A 26694-nucleotide genomic window follows, 5' to 3' on the forward strand; every position below is an offset into this window, starting at 1 on the left:
TCAAAATAATAAAAAAAAAAGCTGATGTTGCCAATGCTAAACTCATTATTCCCCCCTCCTTCTCTGTCCAATGGCACTACCTTGCACAATTGAAAAGTCCTGTTGCAGAAATAAAAATCCATTTCCTAATTTAACCAGGGTTTCTTGCATTCCTGTCCCCTTAAGCAATATTGTCAGCTGTCCCTTTTCTGTTGGCATTTCAACTTCCCACATACGAAAGTGCTGTCTCAATCATTTCGTGTTGGCAATACCAGCCAGCACAGAAAATTTAAGTATTTCGTGCACACTTGTGTTTATTTTGTACTGTTAGGACCAATAATGACAATTCAAAAATACAGAGTGAAGAGTTTTTACAGTTGATATTCTGACCCCAAAACCAATGAATTCTTGGCAACTGAGTCTTTTGGGTAGTTTGCTCACTCAGCCTTCAAACTGTACTAAAATTTGGTACTTTTTGATTCTCAGCTGTTTTTCAAAGCTGCACTTTGCAACCCATCAGCTTAAACAGCCTGAAGGGCACTTGATAGAAGTGAAATATAAAAATTTATAATTGTTTCTGCGCCACTATTTGACTTGAGGGTGGTCCTATCCATGCCTTTTAAACAAACTAAATCCTGTCAGCTGTAGCACAAAGGCTGCTTTTATGAAGCCTTGGTGACAATCAGACCAGATCACCTGGGATGTAATGAAATGGAGAAAAATTTACCTTATTTTCAACCTGATCTTGTTCACGACTTCATCGATGTTTGCCAAAGACTGGAACATTAAAAAAAAAAAAAAATAATCAGAGAGAAGTGAAATGAACGTTTTACAGAGGAAAATGTCAGCTGTGATCCCAAACACTCCATCACACAGGGGTCTCACAGTGGAAGAGGAGAGCAATAACTTTGTTTTACAGGTGGAGGAACTGAGACAACAACTCAGCTGCTTCTCTGTCACATCACAAAGAGCAGAAAAAGCTCAGGGCCTCCCCCATCCCTGCGCTCTGCCTTGTCCTTTGTCAGGAACTGTGTGACAGTGACCTCCAGTGGGCAGCGGGGATGGGGACAGAGCCTTTGCTTTGGGCTGAGACCCCCCTGCAGAGCCCAGACACCCAGGAACCGGCCTGGAAGGAGATGCAGCGAAGGCACTGCTGGGGAAACAGCTCCTCGCCGCTGGCAAAGGGAAAAAAGCCAAGCCACACCACCAGAAAATGCTGCAAGCCAAAACCACGGGTGCTGCAGAGGATCTCAGAGGTGGCAAAGCTTGGAGCAGCCTCACAACGCAAACTTCACCTGCAGAAAACACCTCTGTTTTGCAAGAGGTTAATCCAAAACTCCCCCCGGGGTTGAGGTTGGGAACACAAAGCACGGACGTGGGCCCACAGCAATCTCATTCTTTAAATCTCAAAAGAAACAATTGGGTTCAAGCTCTGCTGTGACACTGTACAGGCAACACCTGCCTGGTTTGGCTGAAAACCCCAGGAACTCGCCAATGATTGATATATGGCAAGCCGTGAAACTTACTCCATCTACACAGAGAACAAATTCATTTCCACAGATCAAAGCAGGACTTTAACAGCAGCAAGCACTCTGGGTGGAAAGAGACCACAGAATGACAGCAAGCCCCGTGAGCTGCAAATTTAAGAAGTGATTATTGTTACAGCTTTATTTCCTGTGCTAGGGTTTAAAATTAAATGTTTGGGTACAGGTTTAAACACTGCTTTGGTCATTTGCTATCAGGCTACCTTGATAGTAAAGGGTGGAAGTAAAATCTGATAGTAAAAAGGGTGAAAGTAAAGTCTGAGAGTATTTTGAGCATTACTTACTTGCTCAGTGGGAAAGAGAGCATTAATATACTCCACAGCATTGAAATCTGCTCTGTCCAGTGGATCTTGACTGGGAAATACCTGGAAAGAGGGAGGAAAACAAGCACAATCAACCATCATCAGTAATTTCTGCAACTTCACAGTTTCTACTACTTTTAATTCCTCCAGCACTCGCTTCCAGTTGTGTTTCACAGCATTTGTCTAACAAGTGGCCAGGAGCAGAGCAGCCACGTGCTCTGCAGGGCTCTGACCTCCCAAAATTCCTGTGGATACCAGCCTGGATAAACACAGACAATTCACACTCGTGATTCCACACACAGCCCTGGCACAATCCATCCCGGAATTCCCAAGACACGTGAGCCCCAAACCATCCTGATGCTTTTGTTGCTGTCTGGGAACAAACTGAGGCTCTGCCCTGCTCCTGGCAAGAGCTTTGCCTGCCCTCGTGGTGACAGACAGAGGGTTTGCTTTCCACAGCCGTGTAACAGGAAACGTGGTGAATTAAGGAGTGGTTGTACAAGTTCTCTGGAGACTTGGGTTTGCCACTTTTCGCAGAAGAGGGCGAGAAACACAACCTGCTGAATGATTTGGGAAGGGGGAAAGAGCGGCTGTGGTGCAAGCAGATCTCATCTCTCCTCAGAAGTTCAAACAACACAAACACAGCTGCCAGGCTCTGCTTTTTGTCCCCACAGACTCAAGTGTGGCGCTCTCCCTTCTCTGCTAGCACACTGAGGCTGTGGATGTCCCATCACTGGAAGGGTTCTAGGTCAGTCTGGATGAGGTTTGGAGCAGCCTGGGATGGTGGAAGGAATGAGATGGTCTTTAAGGTCCCTTCCAACCCAAAGCATTCCACGATTCTGATATCTGTCCCATATTTACAGAGCCATCAGCTCCGCACTCCATGGCCAACAGCCCCCCTGGCAAAAGCAAAGCTGACCCCACAGCCTCTCCCAGCTCCCTGAGAGCCTCACACCTGGGCACACGGAGCATTGATGCTGTTTTACACATTCTGCACTGCAAAATCGGTGATCCTGGGAGATAAAAGCAAATTCTGCCTGAACCAGCCCTCATGAGAAGCTTTCCCAGTCACTCCTGTGGCCGAGGAGAAGCAGGCAGCAGTTAAACACACTTGAGGCCACGGTGAGTGAGGAAAATGCTCTGACATCACCCCATGTAAGAGCACAACTGCAGTATCACACCCAGCCTGTCCTGCTTTCAACTCACGCTCAATCAATCTCCACAACCCCCAAATCTCCACAAGTATTAAGAGCAGATGAAACAAGAGGTGAGATGGGAGATAAAGGCTGCTCAGGAACTGCACTCAAACTGCAGATAGGGATCAGCGCTGCAGGCAGCTGGAGCAGCTGCAGGAGCTGTCACTCCCAGGAGTTTGTCACAACCTATTAATCAGAAATGGGTTTGGTGGGGCACCAGTTCTGCCTGTGCTCCCCACCCTGCTTCCGGCAGGGCAGCTGAGCCTGCTCTGCTCATCGAACCAGGAATGGGCAGGTTTTGCCCAAAACTGGTTAAGGAACACCGACAGGAACAACAGGATTATTGGGCTGAGAAGCGCCAGAGAGGAAGTTGGAGAGCAGCAGGTTGGTGTGATCCTCAACAACTCCCAGTGCTTGGGATGTGAATATTTTCCTACAGCTTTACTGTTTGTTAAAATAATTCGGCCAGGCATGTGGTGGATGCTCCACTGCTCAAAAACTCATGTCTGCAAGTGCAGACGATTCTTCCCCCAGACAAGCTCTAGAAGCTGCCATTTAATTTACCACTCCCCACCAAAAGTGACCCACAGGCCTCAACACTCAAGAAGGTGCAAAAACTTATCTGAGTGACACTTTGTGAGGCAGACACTGCTGCTGCCCAGACTTATGCGAGAGGGAAGAGCCCTCAGATGGAAGGGCCGGCTGCAGGCAGTGCAGGCTCAATCACAGAGGGCAAGAGCTGCAGTTTTACCCTGGGTTCTCCCGGGATTCTGATGGGCTCCAAGTGCCATGAAGGGTTTCAGGGAACACTGGAACACAGGGTCATAGAACACCCTGAGTTGTGGGGGCTCCAAAAGTATCAAGTCTAGTTCCTGTCCCTGCCTGGATATCCCAACAATCCCACCCTGGGCATCCTCGGAGCGGTGTCCAAAGGCCTCCGGAGCTCTGGGGCCGTGCCCATTCCCTGGGGAGCCTGGGCAGTGCCCAGCACCCTCTGGGGGAAAAAACCCCACGTGTGTTCAGCACAAGCCAAACCAAGACATTTCCACTATCCTTATTTCGGCCGAGCCCCAGGCACTGGGCTGCACTGGGGTTCTCTCCACACCACCTAACACCTCTGCAATTAGCGACAGAGACGCCGCAGCACCGCCAGCACCGCACGGCTGACAGGGACGGGGACACCACGAGCCACGCTCAGCCCCCAACGCGGGCCCGGCCGCTTCGAGCCCACCCGGGGCTGACGGGGCTCTGCCCCGGCTCTGCCCGGGCCCGGCAGCGGAAGGCCCGGGGCCGGCGGGGAGGGGCTCAGAGCCGGCCGCGGGCCCTCACCGAGCGGCCCCGGGCCGCGCTCGCACCTGTCCCCTGAGCGGGGCGACCCGCCCGGCGCACCTGCTCGATGGCGGCCTGCACGGCGGGCGCCAGCTCCAGCGCCGCCTCCAGCCCGGCCTCCAGCTCCGGCTCGTCCTCCTCCATGGCGGCGCCGCTTCCGCCGGCAGCGCGGGGCGGGGCGGGCGTGAGGGGCGGGGCGGGCGTGAGGGGCGGGGCGCGGCGGGGGCGGGGTTGACTCACGGGGCGGGGCCTGGATGGGCGGGTCCCGCCGTGTGGGCGGGGCTGGAGCGGGGCGGGGCGGGGCCTCCGCCCGGCGGAGCGGGGCGCGTCCCGGCGGGAGCGGCGGGGCTGGTCCGGACCGAGCCGAGCCCAGCAGAGCCCAGCTGAGCCGGGCCGAGCCGAGCCGAGCCGAGCCGAGCCGAGCCGAGCCGGGCTCTCCCGCCGCCCGGCCGGCTGTTGACAAGCGGCCGCGGGAGATAGCGCGCTCGTCCCCATGTGGCGGACGCTGGCCCTCGCCTCCGCCTTCTTCCCGGGGCTCTTCATCCTCTGCATCCGGTTGCTGCGCTGGGCCGCCCCGGGATGGAGCCTCAAGGACCGCATCCTCCTCAGCGGCAGGTACGGGCGGGAGCGGCGGGAGGTGACGCGCACGGCGGCGGGACCCGCCGGGACCGGGATGGGCACCGGGAGCGGGAGCGGGAGCGATGCGGGCGGGCCAAGAGCGCCGAGTCCCGCCGGCCGTCAGCCTGGACTCGGGGCTGCCGAGACGCTCCGGGGGACGATCCTTGGCTGTCCCGAGCCCAGATCCCGCGAGGGGTGCAAGGACTCCGAGCGTGGGCATCCCCCCGAGAGAGAGCATCCCCCCGAGTGAGAGCATCCCCCCGAACACGGACATCCCCCTGAGCACGGGCATCTCAGCCAGGCCCTGCCCGGCGGGAGCCCCGCACGGCGGTACCGTTGTCGGGGCGGGGATGCTCCGGTGCAGCTCTTCCTCTGCCCACGGGGAACCGGCAGCGTTACCAGCGACCCACGGGGGTGGAAGGGACGGGACCTGGCGAGATTCCCCCGGGAGGCAGCGCCTGGCACAGCCACCCCTCGCTGTGGCGTGCACGGAGTGGGTGTGAAGTGCCACCGGCTGTCCCTGTGCCTCGCTCCTTGTGGGGTCACGTTCGGGGTGACCCCTTTGCTCTCTCTCCGTTTCAGGCTGGTGTCAACGGTCCAAGCCACGATGGCCACGGTGTCGGGGATCACGGTTGTCCTCAGCTGCAAGAACGTGGTGTATGACAGGTAACCCAGAGCCCACCCGGTCCCGCTGTCCCCTGGGAGCGTGCCAAGGATGTGCTCAGCCAGCTCGGGGCTGGAGGGTTTTCTGCCAAAGGCTTGCATGTACAAAGGGGAGAGGAGAATTGGTTTCGTGTTCCTCTTTCCCCCGGTTGGGCTGGAAGGGTTGGGCAGCGTGCTGGCTGTACACCCCGTGAGCAGCAGCAGCTCGCTCAGGCCCGGGGGTGCTCTGCCAGCACAGTCTCCTCCAAAGGATGGGCTGTATATGAGAGGAAAATACATTGTCCGCTCTGAAGGGGTAGGGAGTCTCCTTGCTGGAAGCTGAAATTGCTACACAGTCAAGCAGACCCGGTGAGGACTGATTTCAGAGGTGCAGCGAGGCATGGCAAAACTATTCTGAAAGAGTCCAGAGATGGTAAAGTTGGAATGGAGTTTACTCTGAAGAAAAATCCTGCTGCCTTGCCCGCAGTGCTCCGAGATAAACTGCCCAGAAGTGGCTCCTGGGAGGAGTGATATCGTAATCTGGGTCAGAAGAGTTAAAAACAGAGCTATTATCCCGACTAGCAGAGAAGATTGCAGGAGGGAAGAATATAATTATTCTTATAATATATAACATTATAATTACGCCGAGCTGGAATTCGACCATCACACACCGATTTTAGGGTGATTTTTAGGAATGGCTTCCACCTTGGTCATAGCAGCCTTGTCCTTATTACACAGATACGAATTACCCGAGCTATCCATCCAGACTGCTCAGACCTGCTCAACGCAGGCAGTCTGTGAATTACCTTTTTGCTCTGAAATAAAATTTCTGCTGTACCGATAAGGCAGATGCTGAATCCCAAAGCCACACAGACGGGAGGTGCTGCCAGCAGCCCTCCTTCCCCCGGAGCTGTCTGCTTGCCTGGGTGTACTCAAGGCCAAGGGCTCTGTGCAAACACTTTGTGGGCAGAGACCTAGATTTACTTTGAATCTGGAGGAAATCGAGCCCAGTGCTCAGCGGGGAAGGCCTCGGAGAGTGACAGCAAGACAGCGAGCCAGGAAGCATCACAGAGGTTGCAGTAAAATTTGCCAATTTATTTACAGAGGCAGACAATCATTACATTGCCGGCGCTGTAATTGCCCTCCAAAGCCCCGGGCGAGTTTTGCAAACACAATCACTCGCCACCCGTGCTTCACACCACTTCCATCTTTCCATCTGGAGCAGGAACTCCGGCAACAAATTTTTTCTTGGGATGGCAGGAGAGCAAGAAGAGATTTGAGCCCCAAGCTACATTTCTCCGAGCAACAGCGTAGGGTGGTTTTGCCCTTCTTATTTTTTTTTTTTTTTATCAGTGTGATTTCACGCAGGACTTTTTAAGGAGGCTGGTGTCCCTGCAGAGCAGGGCTTGCTGCTGCCCAGATTGTGCAACCAGGATTCCAACATGCTTTGGGAACAGGCAGCTGCCTGCAATTATTTCCCAACTGACAAACGCCTCATGGGGGTTTATTGCCTATGTTGGATATTTTGTGCCTCACTCTCCAAACTCCAGGCCAGCCATTCCTGGTTAACTCTTGAGTTCTCCATGTGCCTCCCAAACATTCCCTGGGTTAGGCAGCCAGCTGATGCAGCGTGACAGGCAGGAGAGACCCAGGATTAGGGGTTTCCACCACCAAGCACCAGCTCTGGGGGACTCAGGGCTTAGGAGAGGAGATCACCTGTGCAGAGGCATCAGCTTGCTGCTGGATCCCCCCAAAACGCTGTGCCCCTGGCCCTTGCAGCAAACACCTGGCTGTGGGGCTAATCAGGATCCTTCCTTAGTGCCGTGTTTGTGCTTGGCCAGGCTGAGCTCGGTGCCTGGCACAGCCCAGCAAGAGCAGGGTCAGCACGGAGATCCGTCCTCCACACGTACCAGGCACCTTTTCTCTGGGTCAGCCTGCACCTGCTGAGCCAAACAGAGCTCAAATTCTCCCCCTCCCAGCTTCAAAATCCATCGAAATGCTGCCATTTCAGTCCTGAAGGCTCTCCCACCTCCCAGAGCACGGCGAGATGCTCAGAGCCGTTTCGATGCCTCTGTGTGTGCTGCTCCTCCGCAGGCACTGGCTGGCCGTGGAGTACATCTGGGTCCTGGTCCCCTACATGACCTATGACATCTACGTCATGTACCTCTGCCACTGGCACAAGAGCCAGGAGAAGGGCATCCTGGAGAAGAAGCACTCGCTGGCCAGCGTGTGGAGCTTCCTCCTGCAGGAGCGGCTGATGGTGACCCACCACCTCTTCATCCTCATCGTGCTCACCCCCATCACCCAGGTGAGGGCTGCTGCAGGAGTCCAGGACCCCCTGGACACGCTGGGTGTTGGCTCCCGGCCACCTCCCTGCAGGGCCCCGTGCTCAGTGCTGGCTTTCTTTACAGCACTTCAGGGGAGAGCTGGGGGACTTCTTCGTGGGCTGCATCTTCATAGCAGAGCTGAGCACGCCTTTTGTATCACTGGGCAAAATCCTCATGCAGGTAGGTGAGGAGGGACGGGGCTTGGGGCTGGGAAGCCCACAGCAGTTTGTCCCTTTTCCCTGGCTCCATCAGCCCCTCTCCAGGCAGTGGCTGAGCTGGGGGGTGTCTCAGAGGCAGGCAGCCCCACAGCTGTAGCACAAATCTCCCCACCAGTGCTGCCTTCCTCCCAGTGTCACATCCCTTCACCCCAGTGGCATCCCAGAACCGGGGGCTGTGCCGTGGGCTGGTTGGTGCTGCCCTCTCCTGCCTGTTCCTCCCCTGCTCCACGTTCATTCCCACCCCCTGCCCTCCTCCATCCCTCCCCCCACCCTCCTCCTCCTGTTCCTCCGGCCCTCCTGGATGCTCACCTCATTGCTCCCAGCACCGCCACTGCCCCGGAGCGCTGGGGTGCTGCTCACCCCACATTCACCTCCTTCCTCCCGGCAGCTCAAAATGCAGGACACGCTCCTGCACAAAGTGAACGGGATCCTCATCCTGGTGACCTTCTTCCTGTGCCGCATCCTCCTCTTCCCCTTCATGTACGCGGCCTACGGCCGCCAGGTGGGGATCCCGGCGTACCTGGTGCCGTTCCGCATCCCCCTGCACTGCAACATCGCCAACGCCTCCCTCATCGCCCCCCAGCTCTACTGGTTCCGGCTCATCTGCCGCAAGGCCGCCCGGCTCTACGGCGGCTCTCCCGCCCACCGGAGCAGATAAGGGAGCTGAGAACGGAGCTGGCACAGGGGTAGCCCCCGGCCCTTCCCTCGGGGAGCAGCGGGGCTGCCGGAGCTGGAAGCAGCCTCCCGCCCGCAGCGCCGTGCCAGGCAGCACCAGCCTGGCTTAGGAAAGGTTTCCTCCCGCGCCGCTCCAGGGCTTCGCGTCCTCCCGCCGGGGTGGGAGCCGGCCTGGAAGCACGACGTTCCTTCTGGGATTCGGCTCCGAGGGTTACACGAGAGGGGTTTGTTCCAGCCGCTCCCCCCGGCGCGTCTCCCCAGGGTGACACCGGACACCGGCGTGGAGGAGCCCGCGGCCGGCGCGGGGATGCCGGAGCGGGCCGGCCCCGGCAGCGGCGATGGGGAGCCTGTGCCGGACCTGCCGCAGCCCCAGCCTGGCCTGGAGCTGCAGCGCAGCTCTGCAGAGCCGTTCCCGACCTTTACCGACTTCAGCTCTACACTACAGCCCTGTTCGGCCTCTGACCTCCCACGTGCACCTCACCTCCTGCTGCTGGGCTCAAGCTCCACTTCACCCGACGGTGCCTTTCACTACAACTGTCTGACGGTCCTGGGACATTCCTGTGCTCCCAGCAGGGCTGGAGGGCAGAAGCTCATGGCACAACAGGGGAACAGTTCCGCTGTCTCAGGGCAGGATGGGGACAGGAACCTGCCCCGTCCTTGTCTCACCAACACGCAGGGCACCGTGCAGAGCCCTTCCTTGGCAGGGGGTGCAATTTTCCCCTCTCCTAACCACAGCTGCTTTTATCTGGCCTGCATCCCTTCAGCAGGTATTTAAAACCACCTGGCACGCCCTGCTCTGCTCTGCCCTCCAGCTGGCACCACCACGCCCTGGAAACACCTGTACAGTTGATCCCTGCAGCCCCATGCCAGCCCCCGTGAGGCTGCCAGGGACAGAACTGGGGCTGCACAGCAGGAACCAGCGACCCCAGAGCAGGATGCTGACCCGGTCCTTCACCAGTCCGGCCCATTTCCTCTTTTAGTCCCAGCAGAATGGGTACAGGCTCCCCAGCTCACCCTGCACCACAGGGCTCGGGAGCTCTGCGGGTGTGTGCAATCAGACCACAGCTGAGTTCATTCCCTGCAGCCAGCACCAGGCAGGGCAGCCACCCCCTCCTGCAGCCTCCCGTGCCTGCTCCGGGGCAGGAACTGCCCTGGCACAGCCCTGGCACAGCCCCCATGCCCAGAGACCTGTGACCACTCTGTGCCTTTCATTCTGTCTGAAACCAGCAGCCAAGCTCCGGGAAACCTGGATCTTTTGGGTGTTGGATCCCATCCCAACCACGGCTGCTGTTCTGGATAGAGTGTAAAAAAACAAAAAGGGCCTCGTCTGACCTGGGGTTGTTGTTGCAGCGACTCCACAGTCACAGTAACCACCGAGACCAGCTGATGTTACAAACCGCTTGCAACTCCTTACAGATGTTCTATCTCACTGTTTTCATGGCGAATAGCGTGCCTTATGTAAGGACAAAAAAAACCCCAGCCAATGAGGCACCTCAGTTTGCACTAACACTGCCCTATTTACTATCAGGAGACCAATAAAGATTTCCTCTCTGAGTCACACCACTGGCTGGCTCTTCCACGTGCTGTTCATTGCTGGGTGGGGGTGTTACATGTGGGCTTACTGCTGCGCCCCCACCTCCGGGCAGGAGCAGCACACGCGGATTTCCAAAGGCTCCTGCCTGTCCTAAACTCACCCAACTCGCTTCCCAGCCTCCAACTTGCCTTGCAGCCTCCGGCAGCACGTGGCAAAACCAGCGATTCTCCTGGGACTAGGAGGAGAAGGATGGTGGCAAAGCAGCCAGAGGGAAGCGATTTCCTCGATGCTGGAGGCTGCTGTGTAAATCCAGAGAGCCAGCAGGAAAGGCTGCAGCCACAAAACTGGCAGCTTGGCTCAGGAAGAGCCAACAGAAAACCAAATTGGCTGCTCCTACCCATCTTTATAGGGCTAATTCCACTGCTCAGTGGAAGGAAACAGCAGGGGAGGGAATAAACTCAAAAGAGAAAAAAACCCAAGGGTTTATTACAAATCTTACAACGCCCAGCTCAGCGCTCTGAGCGTGCTCCCAGCTTGCTGAGCTTCTGCAGGAGGGTGCTGCGCAGCTCCTCGTGCCCCACGTTGTCCGTGACGGACTGCAGGAAGTGCCCCTCGTTGGCTCTGCGCAGCGCGGCGCAGGGGGACGCGTCAGCCCGGCTGGACCCCTCGTACTGCGACAGCACCTCCAGGGCCAGCACCAGCAGCGGCTCCCCGCAGCACTGCAGCGGCTCCCCGGCCGGCAGCATCGCAGCCACGTGCAGCAGGTGGCAGAAGAGCTGGATGCAGACGAAGGACAGCTCCTGCGCGCAGGGCTGCGGCGAGGCCGCCGCCGCGGCTCTGACGGAGGCCAGCAGGTCGGTGAGGCTGGCGCAGTAGAGCTGCACCACGTGCAGCCAGGCCTCCGGCGGCAGCCAGGCGGAGCAGCTGGAGCCGCAGAGGAGCTGGAAGCCCCGCAGGAAGAGCACGGAGAGCTGGAGGTGGCAGGCGAAGGGGCGGAGGTTGAGCAGGGGCATGTGCTGCACGTACTCCAGCGTGTAGGGCACGTGCAGCACCTGCCTCTGCAGCAGCTGCTCCACCACGGGCGCCAGACGCTTCCACTCGCCCTGGCTGCACCAAGGCAGCACCTGGATGAGGGCCACCAGGAAGCCTTTGCTGAAGAGATTCACCTCTTCGGGGTCGTCCACGTTGACGGCGAGCAGGGCCAGCATGGTGTCCCTGAGCGCCGGGGACACGCAGCAGCACTCCATCCACGCCAGCAGCCCGCTGCCCGGCCCGTAGGCTGGCCGGGACTGGGATGTCCACTGGTCCTCAGGGAGCCTGCAGACCTCAAACAGCGTGGCTGGGACCTCGTTCTTGAAGTGGTCCCCATAAAGCTTCTTCAGATGGAGCCCCACGGTCCAGTCCAGTGATGCCACCTTCCTGTGGAGCCAGGCCAGCGACTGCACCCACAGCTCCGAGGAGGGGACGGTCTCTGGGCCCACCAGCTCGCACAGCCGGCAGAGGATGTCCAGAATCAGGTCTTTGGTCTCCAGGGGAGGGAAGAGCTGCTCCTTAGGCTGGTGCCAGTACTTGGTGTAGCCATCCAGAAGCTTGCAGAGGCTGAGGAGAAGTGGGAACGGGTGGCAGGACTTGATCCAGTGCTCTTCTGAGGAGGACGGTATTCCCAAAACCTTACTGAGGATCTGCAGGCTCAGCTCAATCTCAGGGGAGTCTGACTTCAAATAGGGAAGGACAAAGGCTTTGGTCACTTCTGCAGGTGACACAAGCGGCGTGGCCGAGCCTGGCTGCATGAGAAAGGCCAGGAACTGAAGGAACTGCTCCTCTTCCCTCGCCGTGGAAAGCTTCCCCCACGCTGCCTCCTCCAGACATCTCAGCACCAGGCTGCGTGGCCTGCCTGCATCCTCCTGGCTCTCCAGGAAGTTCAGTGCTGGGAAGGAGCAGAGGATTTGGGCAAGGAACTGGTGTGCTCCGAGGTTGACCACAGCAAGATGACAAAGCTGCTTCACTGTGGCCTCGGGGGACAGCAGCGTCAGCCTGGCCATGGCAGCCACAGCCCTGCTCAGGCCTTCGTCAGACACGCTCTTTGTGATCTGGTTGAAAGTCACATTCAGGTCCTCCTGGAGGCCCTCCCTGACAACCTGCACGTTCTGGGACAGGCCTGGGCCACCCCAGGATGCCAGGACACCCGAGATCACTTTATTTTTGTCACTTAATGAAAGCTCAGTGTAACACTCCACGATGGCTTTGGTCACTTGCGTCTGCAGCTCTCGGGCCTCCTTGTCATGGTGGGACGTGGCAAAGTTCACCAGCGTCTCCAGCAGCTTCAAAACTAGCTCGGGGGTCTGGAACAGAGCTTTGTTTTCCACCAGGCACTCGACCCAGGCCTTTGAAAAGGCCCAGGTGTTTTCAGATGCAAAAACAGAGCAGGTGTCTGCATGGCGGTCCAGCCTTTGTGCAATGATTGCCATGGCAACTGAAGACACGAGGCTGGTGTCCAGATCCTTCAGGCCAGCACCGGTGTCCCTGAGAAAGTCCTTGGTGAGCTGTGTCAGCTCTAACACCACCCGTGTCTCGCCCTCCCCTAGGTTCCCAGTCTCCAGGAGGAAATCCAGGCCCTTCCCAAGGGTGCTCAGAGTGTCCAGGAGCCGGTAGCTCTCGAAGCAGAGCCCCTCCGGTGCCCTCAGAGTGTCCTGCAGCTCCTCTCCCCAGTCCTGCAGCAAGCTGCAGAGCAAGTCCAAGCCACCAAAGAGTTCCTCACGAGAGGGTTTGGTCAGGGACAGGAGGCTCACGCTTCTCTCTGCCTCCCTCACCTTCTCTCCCAGCCCGCAGGGGTGGTGCTGGCTGTCAGTGTCACTGCCCCAGAGGCTGACCACGGCGCTGAGCCTGGCCAGGTGCTCTGCGATGGGCAGGGGGCCGTGCCCTGGCCCCAGCCCAGCGGACTGGCACAGCAGCTCGGCCAGGTTGGCCAGGGCGTAGCACCTCAGGCGGGGCTGGGCGACGCTGCCTCGGATGCGCTTTAAACCCTCCAGCAGCACCGTCGGCAGCCCAGGGGCAGCCGGGGCATTGCCAGGGTCACCCTTGAACCTCTTTGGGGGCTGCAGACCATCCTCCAGGGAGGGCTCAGCGCCGTGCTGATGGATGAGAGCGCTGAACGCAGACACCGTCGCATCCTCCTCTCCCTCCCTGTGTTTCATCACCTCCCACCACACGTCCAAGAAGAGCCTGACGTCCGACGGGGATGTCTCGCTGGAGATGTACTCCACCAAGCTCTCCAGCTGTCCCCGGCACACATCCGGAGGCAGCGCCAGCAGCAGCTGCACCAAGAGCCGGGGCGCGCCCAGCGCCTTCACCAGCTCGAAGAGGGCGGTGTGGTTGACATCGGGGATCATCGCGCCCACCGAGAAGAACCCGTCGTCCTTCCAGCCCCACTCCAGCGCCGCGGCGGGAGGGGCGGGCAGCAGGATCTTGGCCCAGACGATGGCCACGGCCTCCTTCTTCCAGAGGCCCAGCGGCGAGGGGCAGCGCTCGCCGATCTCGCGCAGCGCGTCGGTGATGGGCACGCCGGCGCGGGGCCAGTCGGCTTTGCGCAGCTCCCGCAGCGGCCGCGGCTGCAGCAGGCGGGCGGCCAGCAGGAAGCCGCCGTGCAGGATCGCCGTCTCCTCGCCCACGGCCCACGGCCCCGCGGGGCAGCTGGGCGCCATGGCGGCCCCGCGCTCCGCCGGCTCCATGGCGGCGCCGCGCTATGACGTCACGCCGCCCGCGCGCTGACGTCACGCCGCATGCCGCGCGCCACCCCCCCCACCCCCGCTCAGCGTCCCCTGGCGGCGCGGAGGTGTGCTGAAATAATTATTAATTCATTAATTAATTGATTGATTGCCGTGCTCCGAGATCAACATGTTTAATTTGACGAAGAGGATTCAAAACCGTCATTAAAAAGGAATTTAAAAGCCCGGACAAAACCGCAGCCAGGAATTTTTTCCCGTTTCGGCTCGCAAGTGCTAACACCGCCCGATCTTCTCCATGAAACTCGTCCCAGTTTCATGACGAAAACCTGATTTAATTTCAGGTTTTCATCAAGAAAATGACAAGTCAGGCAGCATACCTGGCACAAACAATGCCAGGAATGACCCTCCGTATTCCCAGCTTTTATTCCACCAGCAAAAGCAGAGTGACTTCATTCCAACGGAATAAACCCTGGCCTGGAATTTCCAAAGGCAGCTCCTCACCAAAAGCTAATTGCAAAGATTATTTCAAGCTGCCCTTTGGCACCTCAGCAGACAGTGCAGCTAGAAACCCCAAAGCACAGCTTGGAACGTGGAAATCTCCTGGAGAAGGGGTGGAAACCACCCCACCAACAACAGGATCCCAGTGAGAAACACCCCACGGGCTTCCCGAGTGAACGCTTCCCCTTGAAAGATGGGGAAACACCCGGGAATGAGAATAAGGACTGGAGAATTCGCACGGTTTGGAAAGATCATTTCTTTGTTCCCAATAAAGGGATGCACTCCCTGCCCCAGCTCCCCACACCCCACCGGAGAGGGGAAGTGGCCACCTCAGAATCTCCTCTCTACCCTGCAAATAAAGGACAGCTAAAGCAAATTAATCAGAAAATAACGTAGCTACTCAGCTTTCTTTCAAGTATGACAACACAGAAATGTGAGGTTTTCCTGACTGATGATCCCTGGTTTTGAAGCCAAGGGCTCAGCCGCTCCCTTGCTGCACAGCCCCATTTTTTGGAAGGAGGAGATGTGATCTGCTGGGAGGCAGAGAGCAGCAGGCCACAGACATCGGCTTAAATCAACCCCCAAAACCAGCACAGGACATCCCAGCACCTTCTGATTGGGAAGGCAGCACTTGAACCGGGATTGGCATTTTCTTGGAGGAACTCCAAGGCACAGAGGAGCAGCCCAGTCCATTCCTCCAGCTAAGCTGAAACCTTCTTCATGTTGTGCTCAGCAAACCACTTGTCGCTGTTGTCTGCAGCCATGGCCTGCACAAAGACAAGTGTGCACGTGGTCAGAACAGGAGGAAAGCTCTCTGGAGGGATAAATTACTTTTTTTTTTTAGCCACCAGCAAGGAGAACTGACACTGAAAACCGATGTTCTCTGCCACAGCAAATAATGCGACCGTGTCCCAAGAGCGAGGATGGAAAACTCCACGCAGAGCGTTTTTAAAAACTTTAAAAAGCTTTAAAAACTGATCTATTTTCCTTACTTGCTTCTAGGAAAAAACTCATCCTGGAATGAAAACTGGATGTTACAGGTAATCTCCAACCAGGAGGAAAATGAACGTGCAGCCACTTACATCGTCCAACAGCTTGTCACCACCAGGGTCCACCTTGGAGAGCTCTCTGAACGCTTCATCTCCCACAAAGCAGATTTCATGGCCATCCTAGAGGGGAGCAGCTCAGTTATAACCAATGGCAAGGAGAAATTTAAACCCAGTTTAATCACGGTTTCGGGTTTTACTCACAGGATCAGCCAGAATAACCACTTGCACCGTGGCTTTGCCAGGCGTGTCCAAGCTGACCAGAGGCGTCAGAATTTTCTGGTTCTCCTTTTTCATCAGGGCTTCAATGTTTGGCAGCTGAAAACAGATTTTTTTTTTTTTTTTTTTCTGTTAACACTTAAAAATTGCCTTCCCCAGCTGTGAGGTAAGGAAAGGGGTGAGGGAAGTGGGGCTGTTACCTCTTCTTTGGGACAGGAGAAGGCGATGCGTCCAAACGCTGTCCCGTGATCCACTGCTCCTCCAACAGCCTTCAGCTCCAGCTTGCACTGGAACAGGGAAAAACCCAGCCTGGCTCGCAGGGACACTGATCTCCAGGCTGCAGCTTTTTCTCCAGGATGCGGGGGATTCCAAAATCCCCCATCCACGCGTTCCCCAACAAGCCAGAATCAGCAGAGCAGATCACAGCTTTGATTTTTGTTAAAAAAACCACAGCTGAGCGTATACAGCTTCAATTAAAACGCTCATAATTAAGGGCACGACTGCTTTAGTTAAGAATTTTTTTCCTTTTTGGACTCTGGTCTCAGGAAATGAGAAGTTTTTGTGGTGATTTTTCCAAGGACTGACCTGGTTATCAGCGTAGCCCAGCAAAGCCCTTTGTTTCTCCTCGTCCTTCTCGTATATTTTCATCCCAAGCAAACCAGACCAGTAGCTCACAGACTTCTGCAGGTCTGAGACACCCAGGGTCACCTTCCACACGGGATCTTGAGGATTGCAACAATTTCAAGTTAGCTACAAGCACCTTACAGGTTCAAACGCACAGTTTTCAATTCCTGAGAGGTAACAGGGAGAAATTATAAAAAATGGGGTTCTGCTTTATAAAATGCCACCAAAATAAACACACTCTGACTCTACCCCACTGGTAAATCTCTGCTGGACACCAGCAAGGGTAAATATTTCACCTTGCTTGAGCTGCTCCTTGTCTTCCAGGTAGAACTTGTATCCTCCTGGGGCTTCAGTTTCAAAGACACCAGAGGTGACTTCTTTGAGGGGCCACCCCATCTTCTTGGCGTTGCTCACAGCCTGGCTGGACACCAGAGTGATGCCCTGCAGAGGGACACAATGAAACCCATGGGGTGGGTGCAGAGACATCACCTGTTCTCACACATGAAACACGAGATCTCCGTCTGCTGCCAGCCACTACATCGCAAAAGAATGATTAATAATAAATGCAAGAGTGTTTTCCTGCAGCAAATCCTTCCTAGCTCAGCATTCCACGTGGGATCTGGCAGCAAATGCCAGCTGTCCTACACACAGAGCAGAGGCAGAGCTCCAGAAATGTTTCCCGGACCTTAAAGTGAGCACAAACCTGCTCTGGTTTCTGCTCTTCCAATTCAGAGACAACCACAAAAGCAACACTGAGGTGTTCAAGGGACCAAACAGCATTTAAAAAAAAAAAAAAAAAAAAGCAGCTGGTACAACCCATGTGACAAACCACCTTGTAATTATTAAAGCAAATCAGCTTATCATGAGAAGGCTTGGCTGCTCGGAGTGGAACTCACCAGGAAGTCGTTGCCCAGGCGATATTCCCCAATGCCGTAATTGTAAGTCAGCTCTGCCACAAAGTGATTGTCCTCTGGTCCATAGCCCACCATGGTCTTGCTCCATTTTCCATCATAAGGGCTGGAAAATCCATATTATCCATATTTTAATGTCATCACTATTGAAAGTAACCACCAAGAGCTGCAAGTACTTGTGTTTCAAGGAGGAACTGCACTTCTGGAGTGAAATCATGGCAGATTTGACCCCAGGCTGTCATTCACAGCCATATGATAAAAACAATTCTACCTCATTAACAGCTCATGCTTTAAGAACACAGGCTGCTCATTAGCTGCAATTATATAATCACTTCCTCATTGCCAAGTAGGAAAGGGCACCGAACTGTAAGACTCCTTCCATTTCAGAAAGAAATGCGTTCCTATTCCTCCTTTCTTTACAAAAGCCTTTGGGGCTACCAGGAGGGATTTTTAACTCAAGAACCTTGATAGTGCCACAACGCATCAGTGGAACTGAACGTAGCTCCTGGCAAGCTCAGAAATAATCCCATACAGTTAAGTATCAGCCTATAGGTGTGGTATTTATGCTCAGAGTGGCATTTATTTTCAATATAAGCACCACACCTGCACAGAATGGGGGGCTGCAGGTTGCAAAGGAAGCGATTTAACAAAAAAAAACCAACACAACCCAACTACGAGCGGGTACCGGGCGGTGGTGGCAGGCAGGACACTCACTCACTCACTCACCCGTTGCAGGTGGCCTTGCAGCCCTCCTCGAACTCCTCGTGCCGCAGCACCTGAGAGAGAAACACACAACGCAAGATCACCTCGCTCCAACCCGGAACGCCTTCCCCAGGCCCGGTGATGCCGGCGGGGACGGGCTCAGCGCGGGCAGGACTGACCCATCCCCATTCCTATTCCCATCCCCATCCCCGTTCCCATCCCCATCCCCGTTCCCATTCCCATCCCCGTTCCCGTTCCCATCCCCATCCCCCGGGCCGCGCTCCCGGGCCGCGCAGGCCGCAGCACTGCCCGTTCTGGGCAGCTCTCGGCCCCTCCGGAGCGGCCCAGCCGCCGCTCACCCTCATGCCCAGCAGCTCCCGGTAGAACCGCGCGGTTCGGGCCCGGTCTCCCACTTTGAAGACGAAGTGCAGCGCCCTGCGGGCGGCCATGGCGGCGGCGGCGGTGACGTCAGGCGGCGCGGCGGTGACGTCACGGCGCGATGGCGGCGCTGGGCCGGGCGTGGCGGGCGCTGCTGAGGCCCCGCGGGGCGCGGCGGGAGCCGGGCGGGCGGCGCGGGGTGCGGGCGCTGCGGCGGAGCCCCGTGCGGGTGCTGCAGCCGCGGGGACCCGCGGAGAGCCCCGCGGAGCGGCCGGAGAGCCCCGCGGAACGGCCACAGCCGCCGGCCGCCGCGGAGCGCAGCGCGGCCGCGCCGGGGCTGTGGTACGAGAAGGCGGCGCCCGGGGATCGCAGGCTGGGGTGAGCGCGGGGAGCGGGGCCCGGCCGGGCTGCCCTTCAGAAACCTCGTTGAACGGGAGGGAAATTCCGCCCTTGGGAGGAAAAGGGGGGAGACTGACACGCACGGCCAGGCTGAAGGTACCGGGAGGGCTTCGTGGGACCGGGGAGTGGTTGGGTTGGAAGGGAGCGCAAAGCCCGTCCCGTTCCAGCCCTTACCTTGGGCAGGGACGCCTTCTGCCGGGTCAGGCTGCTCCGAGCATCATCCAGCCTGGCCTTGGACACTTTCAGGGATGGGGCAGCCGCAGCTGCTCTGGGCAACTTTGCCAGCACCTCCCCACCCTCACAGGGAGGGATTCCTTCCCAGTATCCCATCTAATCCTGCCCTCCGGCAGTTTGAAGCCATTCCCCATTGTCCTGGCACTCCAGGCCCCTGTCAAAGTCCTTCACCAGCTCTCTTTCAGGCACTGAAAGGTGCTCTAAGGTCACCCACAGCCAGCGCGCCCAGCCTTTCCTCCTAGGACAGGTGCTCCTCCATCCCTCAGAGCATCTTCTTGATCTCCCAGAGAAGCCCTCAGGGGCTGGTGAAGGTCAGACTGAAGGCGTTGTGAGCATCACAGCCACATTCTCTGAATAATTCCTCTACAGAAAAGTGGTGACTCTCGCCAAGTCGAAGAAGTTTCGGGATAATCATGGGAAGGTTCTGCTGGAGGGGCACAGGCTGATCAAGGATGCACTGGAGGCAGGAGCTGTGCCACAGACACTCTTCTTCAGCACCGTGGGGCACCTGAAGCTGCTGCCTGAGGCAGAGATAAAACGAGCCAGCTTGGTTAAGGTGAAGTTTGAAGACATCAAGACCTGGTCTGACCTCGTAACTCCTCAGGGGCTTCTAGGTAAGTTGCCTCTGACACAGTGACAACACTGCCCAAGGAAAACTTTTCATATTTAGGATAATGGCTCTCTTAATAATCTTTCCTTCGACATAACACTGCTGGAAAATAACTTTCCCTTGCCGAGTGACAAACTCTGCTCAAACTTCCTTTAGGTGGTGCTTTTCCTAACACTTCCTCTGGCACATCTTTAGAGAGATTTGGGCCAACTCTCTCAGAGCAGTCCTCTCCTTGGGGTGGGTCAGTCATAAAACTGTCACCCTTCATTTCCTCAGGCATCTTTTCCAAGCCTGACCCTGCCAAGATGTCCTACCCTGCAGCTCAGCTCGCCAGCTCCCTGCCACTGCTCCTCATCTGCGACAACATCCGAGATCCAGGAAACCTGGGGACTATTCTGAGATCTGCAGCAGGAGCAGGCTGTGAGAAAGTGCTGCTCACCAAGGGTAAGAGAAAAGTTTGAGTAGCCTGGGGGCAAGGCAGGGAAGGAGGTGCTTGAAGATGTTCCCCAGAGTTTGTAAGGAGTGGCTGCTGAATCCCCACCTTAGCAGAATCCCTGCGCTGTCACTGTTTCTCCCTGTTCCTTCCCAGGCTGTGTGGATCCCTGGGAGCCAAAGGTGCTCCGTGCAGGCATGGGGGCTCATTTCCGTGTGCCCATCATCGCCAGCCTGGACTGGGAATCTGTTCTCACCAACCTCCCTGCCGGAATCCAGGTCTGCGTGGCCGACAACAACGACCCCGACGCTCCGGCCGGGATCACAGCCGTGCCAAGGGCGGCTGGCAGGGCTGGCTCTGCTCCTGCCAGTCCGAAAACTCATGTGAAACCCAGCCCCAAGGCTGCTCCTGAGCACGAGGATGAGGAGGGAGCAGCAGGAATCCCAGAGCTGGCTGCACAGCGTTACTACGAGGACTGGGCACGGGCTCCAGTGGCCGTGGTGATCGGAGGGGAGACCCACGGGCTGAGTCCGGCCGCGCTTCGGCTGGCAGCCAGCACGGGCGGGAAGAGACTGCTCATTCCCGTGGTGCCAGGCGTGGACAGCTTGAACTCTGCCATTGCTGCTGGCATCGTGCTGTTCGAGGGCAGGAGGCAGCTGCTGTGCAGGCACAAGCAGGAGGATGGCAGGCAGAAGTTGCCCGTGCCAGGCTGAACTTGTTGCGGTTTGGGTGCTGGAGGAGCACCTCTTGCCTTTGGGTCTTTTGAGAGTTAAATAAAAGAGCAGCTCGGGCTGTTTGGTTTGTAGTAAGTGAGTATTTAAGGCTGGAGAGTGCTGGGATGAGTGTGTGGCTCCCAGTGGATGTGGTGGCCACACGGTGATGCTAGAGAGAAGGGAAAGGCCGGGTAGCAGCCACGGCCTCACCTCAGCCGCTTCCCCCCTGCTCCAGCCCTTTCATCCAGCAGATTCATGGAGACCTCAGATCCCTCGTCTGCCCTGGCCCAGCCAGGCTGCTGCTGACAGCCTGTGTCCTTCCCAGCCTGGCTGTGGTTTTGGGTCAGAAAGAGCAGACTGCTGCCACCTGAATGGGTCCTGCCTGTGCTTACCCAAACCCTGCGCTCCAGCAATCGCTCCAGCCCCGCCATGGGCCAGGCTGGCCGTGGTGTGTCCGAGCTCCAGCACTCCTGACCACGGGAGGGGACAGTGTCTGCTGCTGGGACAGCTGGGCTGCTCCTGGAATTGCTCCCCAGTCAGTCCATCGCTGCTGAACTCGGGAACCTCTGAAACGTGCAAAACACAGGCTGGGTTTATACAGGCTGAGCTGGCGGCCGTTCCCAGCTCCTGGCAGGGTGGGAAGCTGCAGCAGGATAAAAGGGGAGGCCGTAATCCTGCCATGGCTGACTAATGAGCTGAAAGGGAAAAGCAGTGGCTTGCACAACACCCGCTATTCAGGCTGGGAACGCCCCAGTGGCTGCCAAAGGAGCTCCCTCCCTCCTGGGGAACTCCGACCCACCCCAGCAAAGCAGGCACAGGCAGGGGCTGTGTGAGCCCGGGGGGAACACACAATCCCAGGAGTCACCGACCCGTGGGCTCAGGCTGTGGGCTCCTCTTCCCCCACACAGGCTCCCTCTCCCTGACAGCAGGACACAGCAATCGGGGAGGAGGTCATTGTAACAGTTTTATTACAAAGTTCCAATCACCATGTACAGTTTTTACAATGTCACTTTTCAAGGGCTCGGCTGTGCTGCTTGGGTTAAGGAAGGAGGGGGTTTTTTTTCGTTAGGGTTTGAGGGGTTTTTTTTTTTTTTTTTTTTTTTTTTTTGCTTATTTTTTTTAAAGAACAGCACCATTAACGTTGAGTTTGGGACACACCTACAAAAAACAGCTCAATCAACTAACACAGAGGGGAGAGGACAATTCATACCAGAGAGAGGGACGAGACGGGACAGAGAGAGCACAAGGAAGAGAAGGGGAGGTGAGGGCAGCCCAGTGGTGATCCTCCTCCTGGCTCAGAGTGGGATGGACAGAGGGAATACCCACCCTTGGCAGGGGGATGGACCCTGACACGCACAGCCAGCGCTGCCTAAGGCTGTCGGTGCTTGGAGTGGCGGGTGGGAAACCCACAAGGGAAGGTCTCACCCCCGGGAGGAAGAGCTTGGCTGTGCCGTGGTCTTTTCAGAGGTTGTCAGCAGTTAAGACTTTGTCTTGGCCTTGTCAGGGCACTTGCGTGGGAGAGAAAGGACTGGCCAGGGGCGATGGGGACAGTTTCCTTATTGCTTCCTGGAAGTCATTTAGTCAGCAGGGGTGGTGAGAAGGGAAAGAAGAGGGGAGGAGGAGAAAGAAAAGAGCCCCAAGAACCCCACCCACTGCCTGATGCATACGTTGGGAAGAACACCATGCAAAAAGATTTGCCCGCTAGCTAGTGCCATGTGTAAAATAACGATACGGTAACAGTTCTGGCCTGGTTATTAGAGAATATATCACCATGAAGCACAAGCGAAGTCTCCAAACGCCAACAACTCCCTGCTGAAAGTGCATCTCGAGGAGTTTGCTTAGGAGAAGGATTCACTGCGTAAAACAAGGCACCACAAGAAGGTTGGATACTGGGTCGGGCGTGAGGACACGCTGGAGAATCCACAAGCGGCGGAAGAGAGACCTAGTTTTAAATAACGTCTGTTGGCGCAGGGGCCCCTTAGATGGGCTCGGGTTTTAGCTTGTCTGCTAGAAAGTCGCTGACAAAGGCTTCCACGATTTCGGGCGTGATCTCCTCCACATCCATCACGTACTTGGCCCGGGCTGACATGTCCAGGATGGTGAGCAGGGGCGCGGCCTCGGGCAGGTTGGTGTAATCCCGCAGGGAGTCGGTCATGTCGTCCTGGAGGCCAAAAGGAGAACAAAGGAGTCAACAGCAGAGTCAGGACCCCAGGAGCAGTTTGCTGCTGCCACAGCGTATCCCAAGAGGCTGGGCCTTGCACCAGCACTGCAGTACCACCAGCAGAGCAGGCCACATCCATCTGGGTGCCTGCTCTGCTCGTGGATTGTGTCAGAACCAAACAGGGTTGGTTTATCCCAGGCTGGAGTGGGATGTACACTCCTCCAACCCAGAGGCACTGCTTCCAGACTGACCTGCTGCCCCGGCCACCCCAGAGGACATCCACAGCTCAAGGAACTGGGGACAAGTGCTGAATGTGGGGACTGCCAGCACAGCCAGGGCCTCGCTGCTCACCAAGGGTGGATACCAAGGGACCCAAACACACGCCCAGAACAAAGGAAAAAACAGGAATGCGACGAAGACCCGTGCTTTGAGCCAACGATGAGACCCCACCAGCAGGTCCCAGTGTCTGGCCACACCCGGGAGCAGCAGGCTGCTTGCAGGGGGAGAGGGGCTGCCCTCCCCTCGCCCGGGCACGGCTCAGCTCTGGGCAAAGGCAACGCTTTATCCCTGCCCAGGCTGCGGGATGCAAAAAAGCCGGTGCGATTCATCACCGAGCCCACAACGCGCCGCACCCGCAGCGGGGCGTTCCTGCGCGCCCCTTCCGAGGGGCAGGAATGGAATCCACGCACCTGGTTGGCGGCCGGGGCTCTGCAGCGCGTGGCGGCAGCGCTGGGGAGCTCCGGTCGCGCCTCCCCTTCCTCTGCAGAGGTTTCTGGCGCAGCTGGACCACGTGGCTGCAAGGGCGAGCAGGGCTGGGCTCGTCGCCTCGGCCGCCCCCCACCCAGGTGTCGGGACGCCTCGTCCTTTAATTTACAAAGGCACCAAGGAATATTTTTAATCAATGCAAAATCGGTCCAGACGGTGCCGGGAGAGCAATGGGAGGCGCCTGCTCCGGCCACGGCCGGGCTGCTTTGTGCATGGGGGCCAGCGGAGCCCCGGGGCCAGCGCTCCCGGCTATTGAGGTGACGGATGAATGGGATGTGCCGGACGCTCCCCATTCTTCGGGCCGGCCGCCGCAGGGCCGTCGGGAGCTGCATGAATAGCAGCAATGTTTCAGCTACAGCCGGCGAGGGGAGGAAAACGCTTCGCAGGCTCTGGGGGAGGGGGGAATGTCCCAGACCCTCCCAAAATAGCCCTTTTCCAACAAGGGACTTATTCAAGGGTGCGGGGCTGAGCTGGGATGCTCAGGGACCCGTTACGGCGGTGGGAGCGGGAGAGGCTGCACGGAGGGGGCCAGCGGGGCGGTGGGAGGTGGCGGTGAGGGCCCTGTCTGGCCGGGGGGGCCTGGGTGTGGCAGTGGGGACCCTTTTGTCGCAGGGCGGCTCCGGAGGGCTCCGCGCATGGAACGCTGCGGCTGTGACGTGGGCATGCAGGGACGGAGCAGGCGCAGCGGCTGCCACCTGCCCGGGCCCTGAGCACTGATGTGGGAGGGGAACTGCAGGCCTGGGGGTGCTGGGAGCTTTTCTGACCCGTACACAAAACCTTCGTTTGCCAGACTGCAGCAGGGGGAAGCGTCCGTGCAGGGGAAAGGGAGGCCAGAAGTCCTCCAGTCTTGCCATTTCCCATTCTCTCCAGAAGATCTTTGACTCCAAGCACTGCAGCCTGCACAAGCCTCAAATACCATCCCAGCCAAGAAAAACACGGTCAGCTCAGGGAAACAGCCGAAATTTCACTGGCTTGGACCAGGCTGAAACTCAAACCCTGCTGCTCTTCCCCTGCCCACTTTCCTGCCTGCACAGCCTCAGGGTTGAGCAGGCAGCAGCTCCAGCATGGCAGTTCCACTCCTTCCCACCTCCCACGGCCCCACTCTGCCTGTCCCTCTCCCACCTTCAGGCTTTTCCATCTCCGAGCAAACCCTTTGCTAGAAGTAATACCCAGCAAGGAGAGCAGAGACTGGGCCAGGCCTCAAGCCTGGTTTTGCTCCGTGCTGCCTGACAGCTGCGGTAGCTCCGTGCCTCAGTTTACCCCCTGAACAACAACAACAGTGGTACCCAACCCAGCTCAGTCCCCACACCCAGCAGGACACAGCCCTGTGCTCTCCTCTCACTTACCTCACCCGCCACGAAGAAGAGCAACGGTGCCTCCTCCTCTTTGGCTTTGTACTTGGCTATGATTTTTTCAGCTATGGGCTGAATCAGTTGTTTCGCCGCCTCCGACTCCCCGTCGTCCTCTGAATCTGCAGGGCACAGCGTCGTGGAGACAAAACAAAAAAAGGCAAAGCAAAAAAAGGAGGTTAGGATCAAAGGATGCAAGCGGGCCGGGCGCTGGCAGCTCTGTCCCACGGCACCACCGTGCAGGAAGCCGGAGCCCGGATGCGCCACACGGACTTCAAAGCCACACAGCTCTGGAGCAATCAGGGAGCAGCTGAAATGCACTACAGGGAAAAAAACACCTAACAGAAGAGCAGCTCCTGCTCCCCAAATACTCTACTGCTCGCTCCCTGGTGCCGTTGGTGATGTGTGGGGACAAGCAGGGACAAAAAAAGCTGCTTTGTGGTTTGAGTGTGTTTTGAAGACCAAACAAAGGCACTGATCTGAGGCTGCTGCCACCCCTGCCTGCCACCCACCGTCCCTCTGCCTCGGGACGGCTGAGCTGCAGCTTTGCTGCTCCAGTCTCAGAGCTGTCAAGGCAGCTTTGATTTGACAGAGGTAGGGCAGGAAGAGATGGCAGCATCAATCAAACGCCAGCCGCCACTGAAGTTCGCATAGTGAGTTGGAAAGAGGAGAGTCTGCGTCCTTGAGAAGCGTGGAAATGAAAAGATTCCAATTCGGGAACAGCTTTTAGGCATTAAAGGAAGAAGGCAGAAGAGAGCCCCTTGTCTCCCCTCGTGGTCCCTGAAGTAATCGCCACAACAGATCCAGCCCCAGCTGGGACCAGCCATGCCAATGCCAGGAAAACTCTGCCCTTGCTTCACACATCCCTGTCCTGTTCTCTGGCTTCTCCAAGCAAAGCAGGAGATTCCAGAGACACTGCACACTGGATTCCAGGGTCTGTCCTGCGTGCACGGCAGCGATAAATCCGCTGAGTTGCGGGGTGTCTGCAGGGGTTGATTTTCGTACAGACATCGGCGGCTGGCGGCGCTCCAGGCAGCCCTGCACACTCTGGCTAACCCAGCCCTAACCCCTCTGGGAAAAGAGCTGCATCAGTCAGGATTTATTCAGCACCAGCACTTGCTAAGCCTGCCTTCTCCTGGGGGTGCTGCTGCCTGTGCAGGGCACGCACTGGTCTGCTGGGGGGGGTCTCCCTGCAGGACAAAGCTGGCCAGGAGCCCCCATTCCCAGTGCCTGCCTTGCTGCAGCACCAGCTGCATCTCTGCCCCAGCACATTTCATCAAGACCATCCACCCCCAAAAGCACCGAGCAAGAGCCCCAGCTGTTCTCCTGATGAGCTGTTTGCAGCAAGGTGATAGAAAAACTTTGCTCAGAGCGAGATAAAAATAACTCTTTCCAGAGGCCTGCAGCACCAGCCCCAATCCATCAGGCTTGGCGTGGCCAGCCCGTCCTTCCCGCGTGAGGAGAGGATTTTTGGCTCTGTGCTCACATCCCCTGCTGGGCTCCGCTGAATAAATAACCAGGGTCAAAAGGAAATCTGAAAGGGAAGAAGGAAAGGAGCGAGGG

General features: G+C 57.3%; 6 protein-coding genes across 7 annotated transcripts in view; 2 read left to right on the forward strand and 4 right to left on the reverse strand.

The window, feature by feature from the left end:
• Positions 1–4510, reverse strand: part of VPS53 (VPS53 subunit of GARP complex) — a 61080-nt gene extending 56570 nt beyond the window's left edge. For both annotated transcript variants that reach the window (XM_040082374.2, XM_040082373.2), the window contains exons 1-3: positions 4411–4510; positions 1808–1888; positions 707–756 (exon numbers count right to left, since the gene is read on the reverse strand). In XM_040082374.2, coding sequence (XP_039938308.1) covers positions 707–756; positions 1808–1888; positions 4411–4494 — 215 coding nt within the window. In that variant the 5' untranslated portion in view covers positions 4495–4510. The remainder of the gene's footprint in view (positions 1–706; positions 757–1807; positions 1889–4410) is intronic.
• A 254-nt stretch (positions 4511–4764) lies between these two features.
• Positions 4765–10393, forward strand: TLCD3A (TLC domain containing 3A). Its single transcript, XM_040082597.1, has 5 exons — positions 4765–4965; positions 5551–5634; positions 7705–7918; positions 8022–8117; positions 8544–10393. The coding sequence occupies exons 1-5, from the start codon at positions 4844–4846 to the stop codon at positions 8811–8813; spliced, it is 786 nt and encodes a 261-aa protein (XP_039938531.1). The 5' UTR covers positions 4765–4843; the 3' UTR covers positions 8814–10393.
• On the reverse strand, positions 10299–14092 carry GEMIN4 (gem nuclear organelle associated protein 4). Its single transcript, XM_040082596.2, has one exon. It carries the CDS (start codon positions 14090–14092, stop codon positions 10874–10876), a length of 3219 nt encoding a protein of 1072 aa, XP_039938530.1. The 3' UTR covers positions 10299–10873.
• Positions 14093–14246: 154 nt separating this feature from the next.
• GLOD4 (glyoxalase domain containing 4) lies at positions 14247–18572 on the reverse strand. Its single transcript, XM_040082375.2, has 9 exons — positions 18449–18572; positions 18114–18163; positions 17373–17493; positions 16773–16917; positions 16438–16574; positions 16053–16139; positions 15838–15951; positions 15670–15756; positions 14247–15354 (listed from the first exon to the last, which is right to left on the reverse strand). Exons 1-9 carry the CDS (start codon positions 18536–18538, stop codon positions 15289–15291), a joined length of 897 nt encoding a protein of 298 aa, XP_039938309.1. The 5' UTR covers positions 18539–18572; the 3' UTR covers positions 14247–15288.
• Positions 18573–18588: 16 nt separating this feature from the next.
• Positions 18589–20944, forward strand: MRM3 (mitochondrial rRNA methyltransferase 3). Its single transcript, XM_040082816.1, has 4 exons — positions 18589–18845; positions 19470–19714; positions 19987–20154; positions 20300–20944. The coding sequence occupies exons 1-4, from the start codon at positions 18589–18591 to the stop codon at positions 20854–20856; spliced, it is 1227 nt and encodes a 408-aa protein (XP_039938750.1). The 3' UTR covers positions 20857–20944.
• An 888-nt stretch (positions 20945–21832) lies between these two features.
• Positions 21833–26694, reverse strand: part of NXN (nucleoredoxin) — a 46905-nt gene continuing 42043 nt past the window's right edge. The window contains exons 7-8 of the mRNA XM_040082652.2: positions 25129–25253; positions 21833–23017 (exon numbers count right to left, since the gene is read on the reverse strand). Coding sequence (XP_039938586.1) covers positions 22835–23017; positions 25129–25253 — 308 coding nt within the window. The 3' untranslated portion in view covers positions 21833–22834. The remainder of the gene's footprint in view (positions 23018–25128; positions 25254–26694) is intronic.

Source organism: Hirundo rustica, chromosome 19, assembly GCF_015227805.2.
Source record: "Hirundo rustica isolate bHirRus1 chromosome 19, bHirRus1.pri.v3, whole genome shotgun sequence".
NCBI lineage: Eukaryota > Metazoa > Chordata > Aves > Passeriformes > Hirundinidae > Hirundo > Hirundo rustica.

Bases quoted from the DNA above. Each gene is read 5' to 3' on its own strand.
- TLCD3A (XM_040082597.1), top strand. From the start codon at position 4,844: ATGTGGCGGACGCTGGCCCTCGCCTCCGCCTTCTTCCCGGGGCTCTTC. The intron at 7,919-8,021 runs GTGAGGGCTGCT...CTTTCTTTACAG, and splicing joins TGCTCACCCCCATCACCCAG to CACTTCAGGGGAGAGCTGGG. The intron at 8,118-8,543 runs GTAGGTGAGGAG...TCCTCCCGGCAG, and splicing joins TGGGCAAAATCCTCATGCAG to CTCAAAATGCAGGACACGCT.
- GEMIN4 (XM_040082596.2), bottom strand. From the start codon at position 14,092: ATGGAGCCGGCGGAGCGCGGGGCCGCCATGGCGCCCAGCTGCCCCGCG.
- GLOD4 (XM_040082375.2), bottom strand. From the start codon at position 18,538: ATGGCCGCCCGCAGGGCGCTGCACTTCGTCTTCAAAGTGGGAGACCGG. The intron at 17,494-18,113 runs GTGAGTGAGTGA...TGGATTTTCCAG, and splicing joins TGCAAGGCCACCTGCAACGG to CCCTTATGATGGAAAATGGA. The intron at 16,918-17,372 runs GTGAGTTCCACT...GTCCCTCTGCAG, and splicing joins GCCTGGGCAACGACTTCCTG to GGCATCACTCTGGTGTCCAG.
- MRM3 (XM_040082816.1), top strand. From the start codon at position 18,589: ATGGCGGCGCTGGGCCGGGCGTGGCGGGCGCTGCTGAGGCCCCGCGGG. The intron at 19,715-19,986 runs GTAAGTTGCCTC...TCATTTCCTCAG, and splicing joins AACTCCTCAGGGGCTTCTAG to GCATCTTTTCCAAGCCTGAC. The intron at 20,155-20,299 runs GTAAGAGAAAAG...GTTCCTTCCCAG, and splicing joins GAAAGTGCTGCTCACCAAGG to GCTGTGTGGATCCCTGGGAG.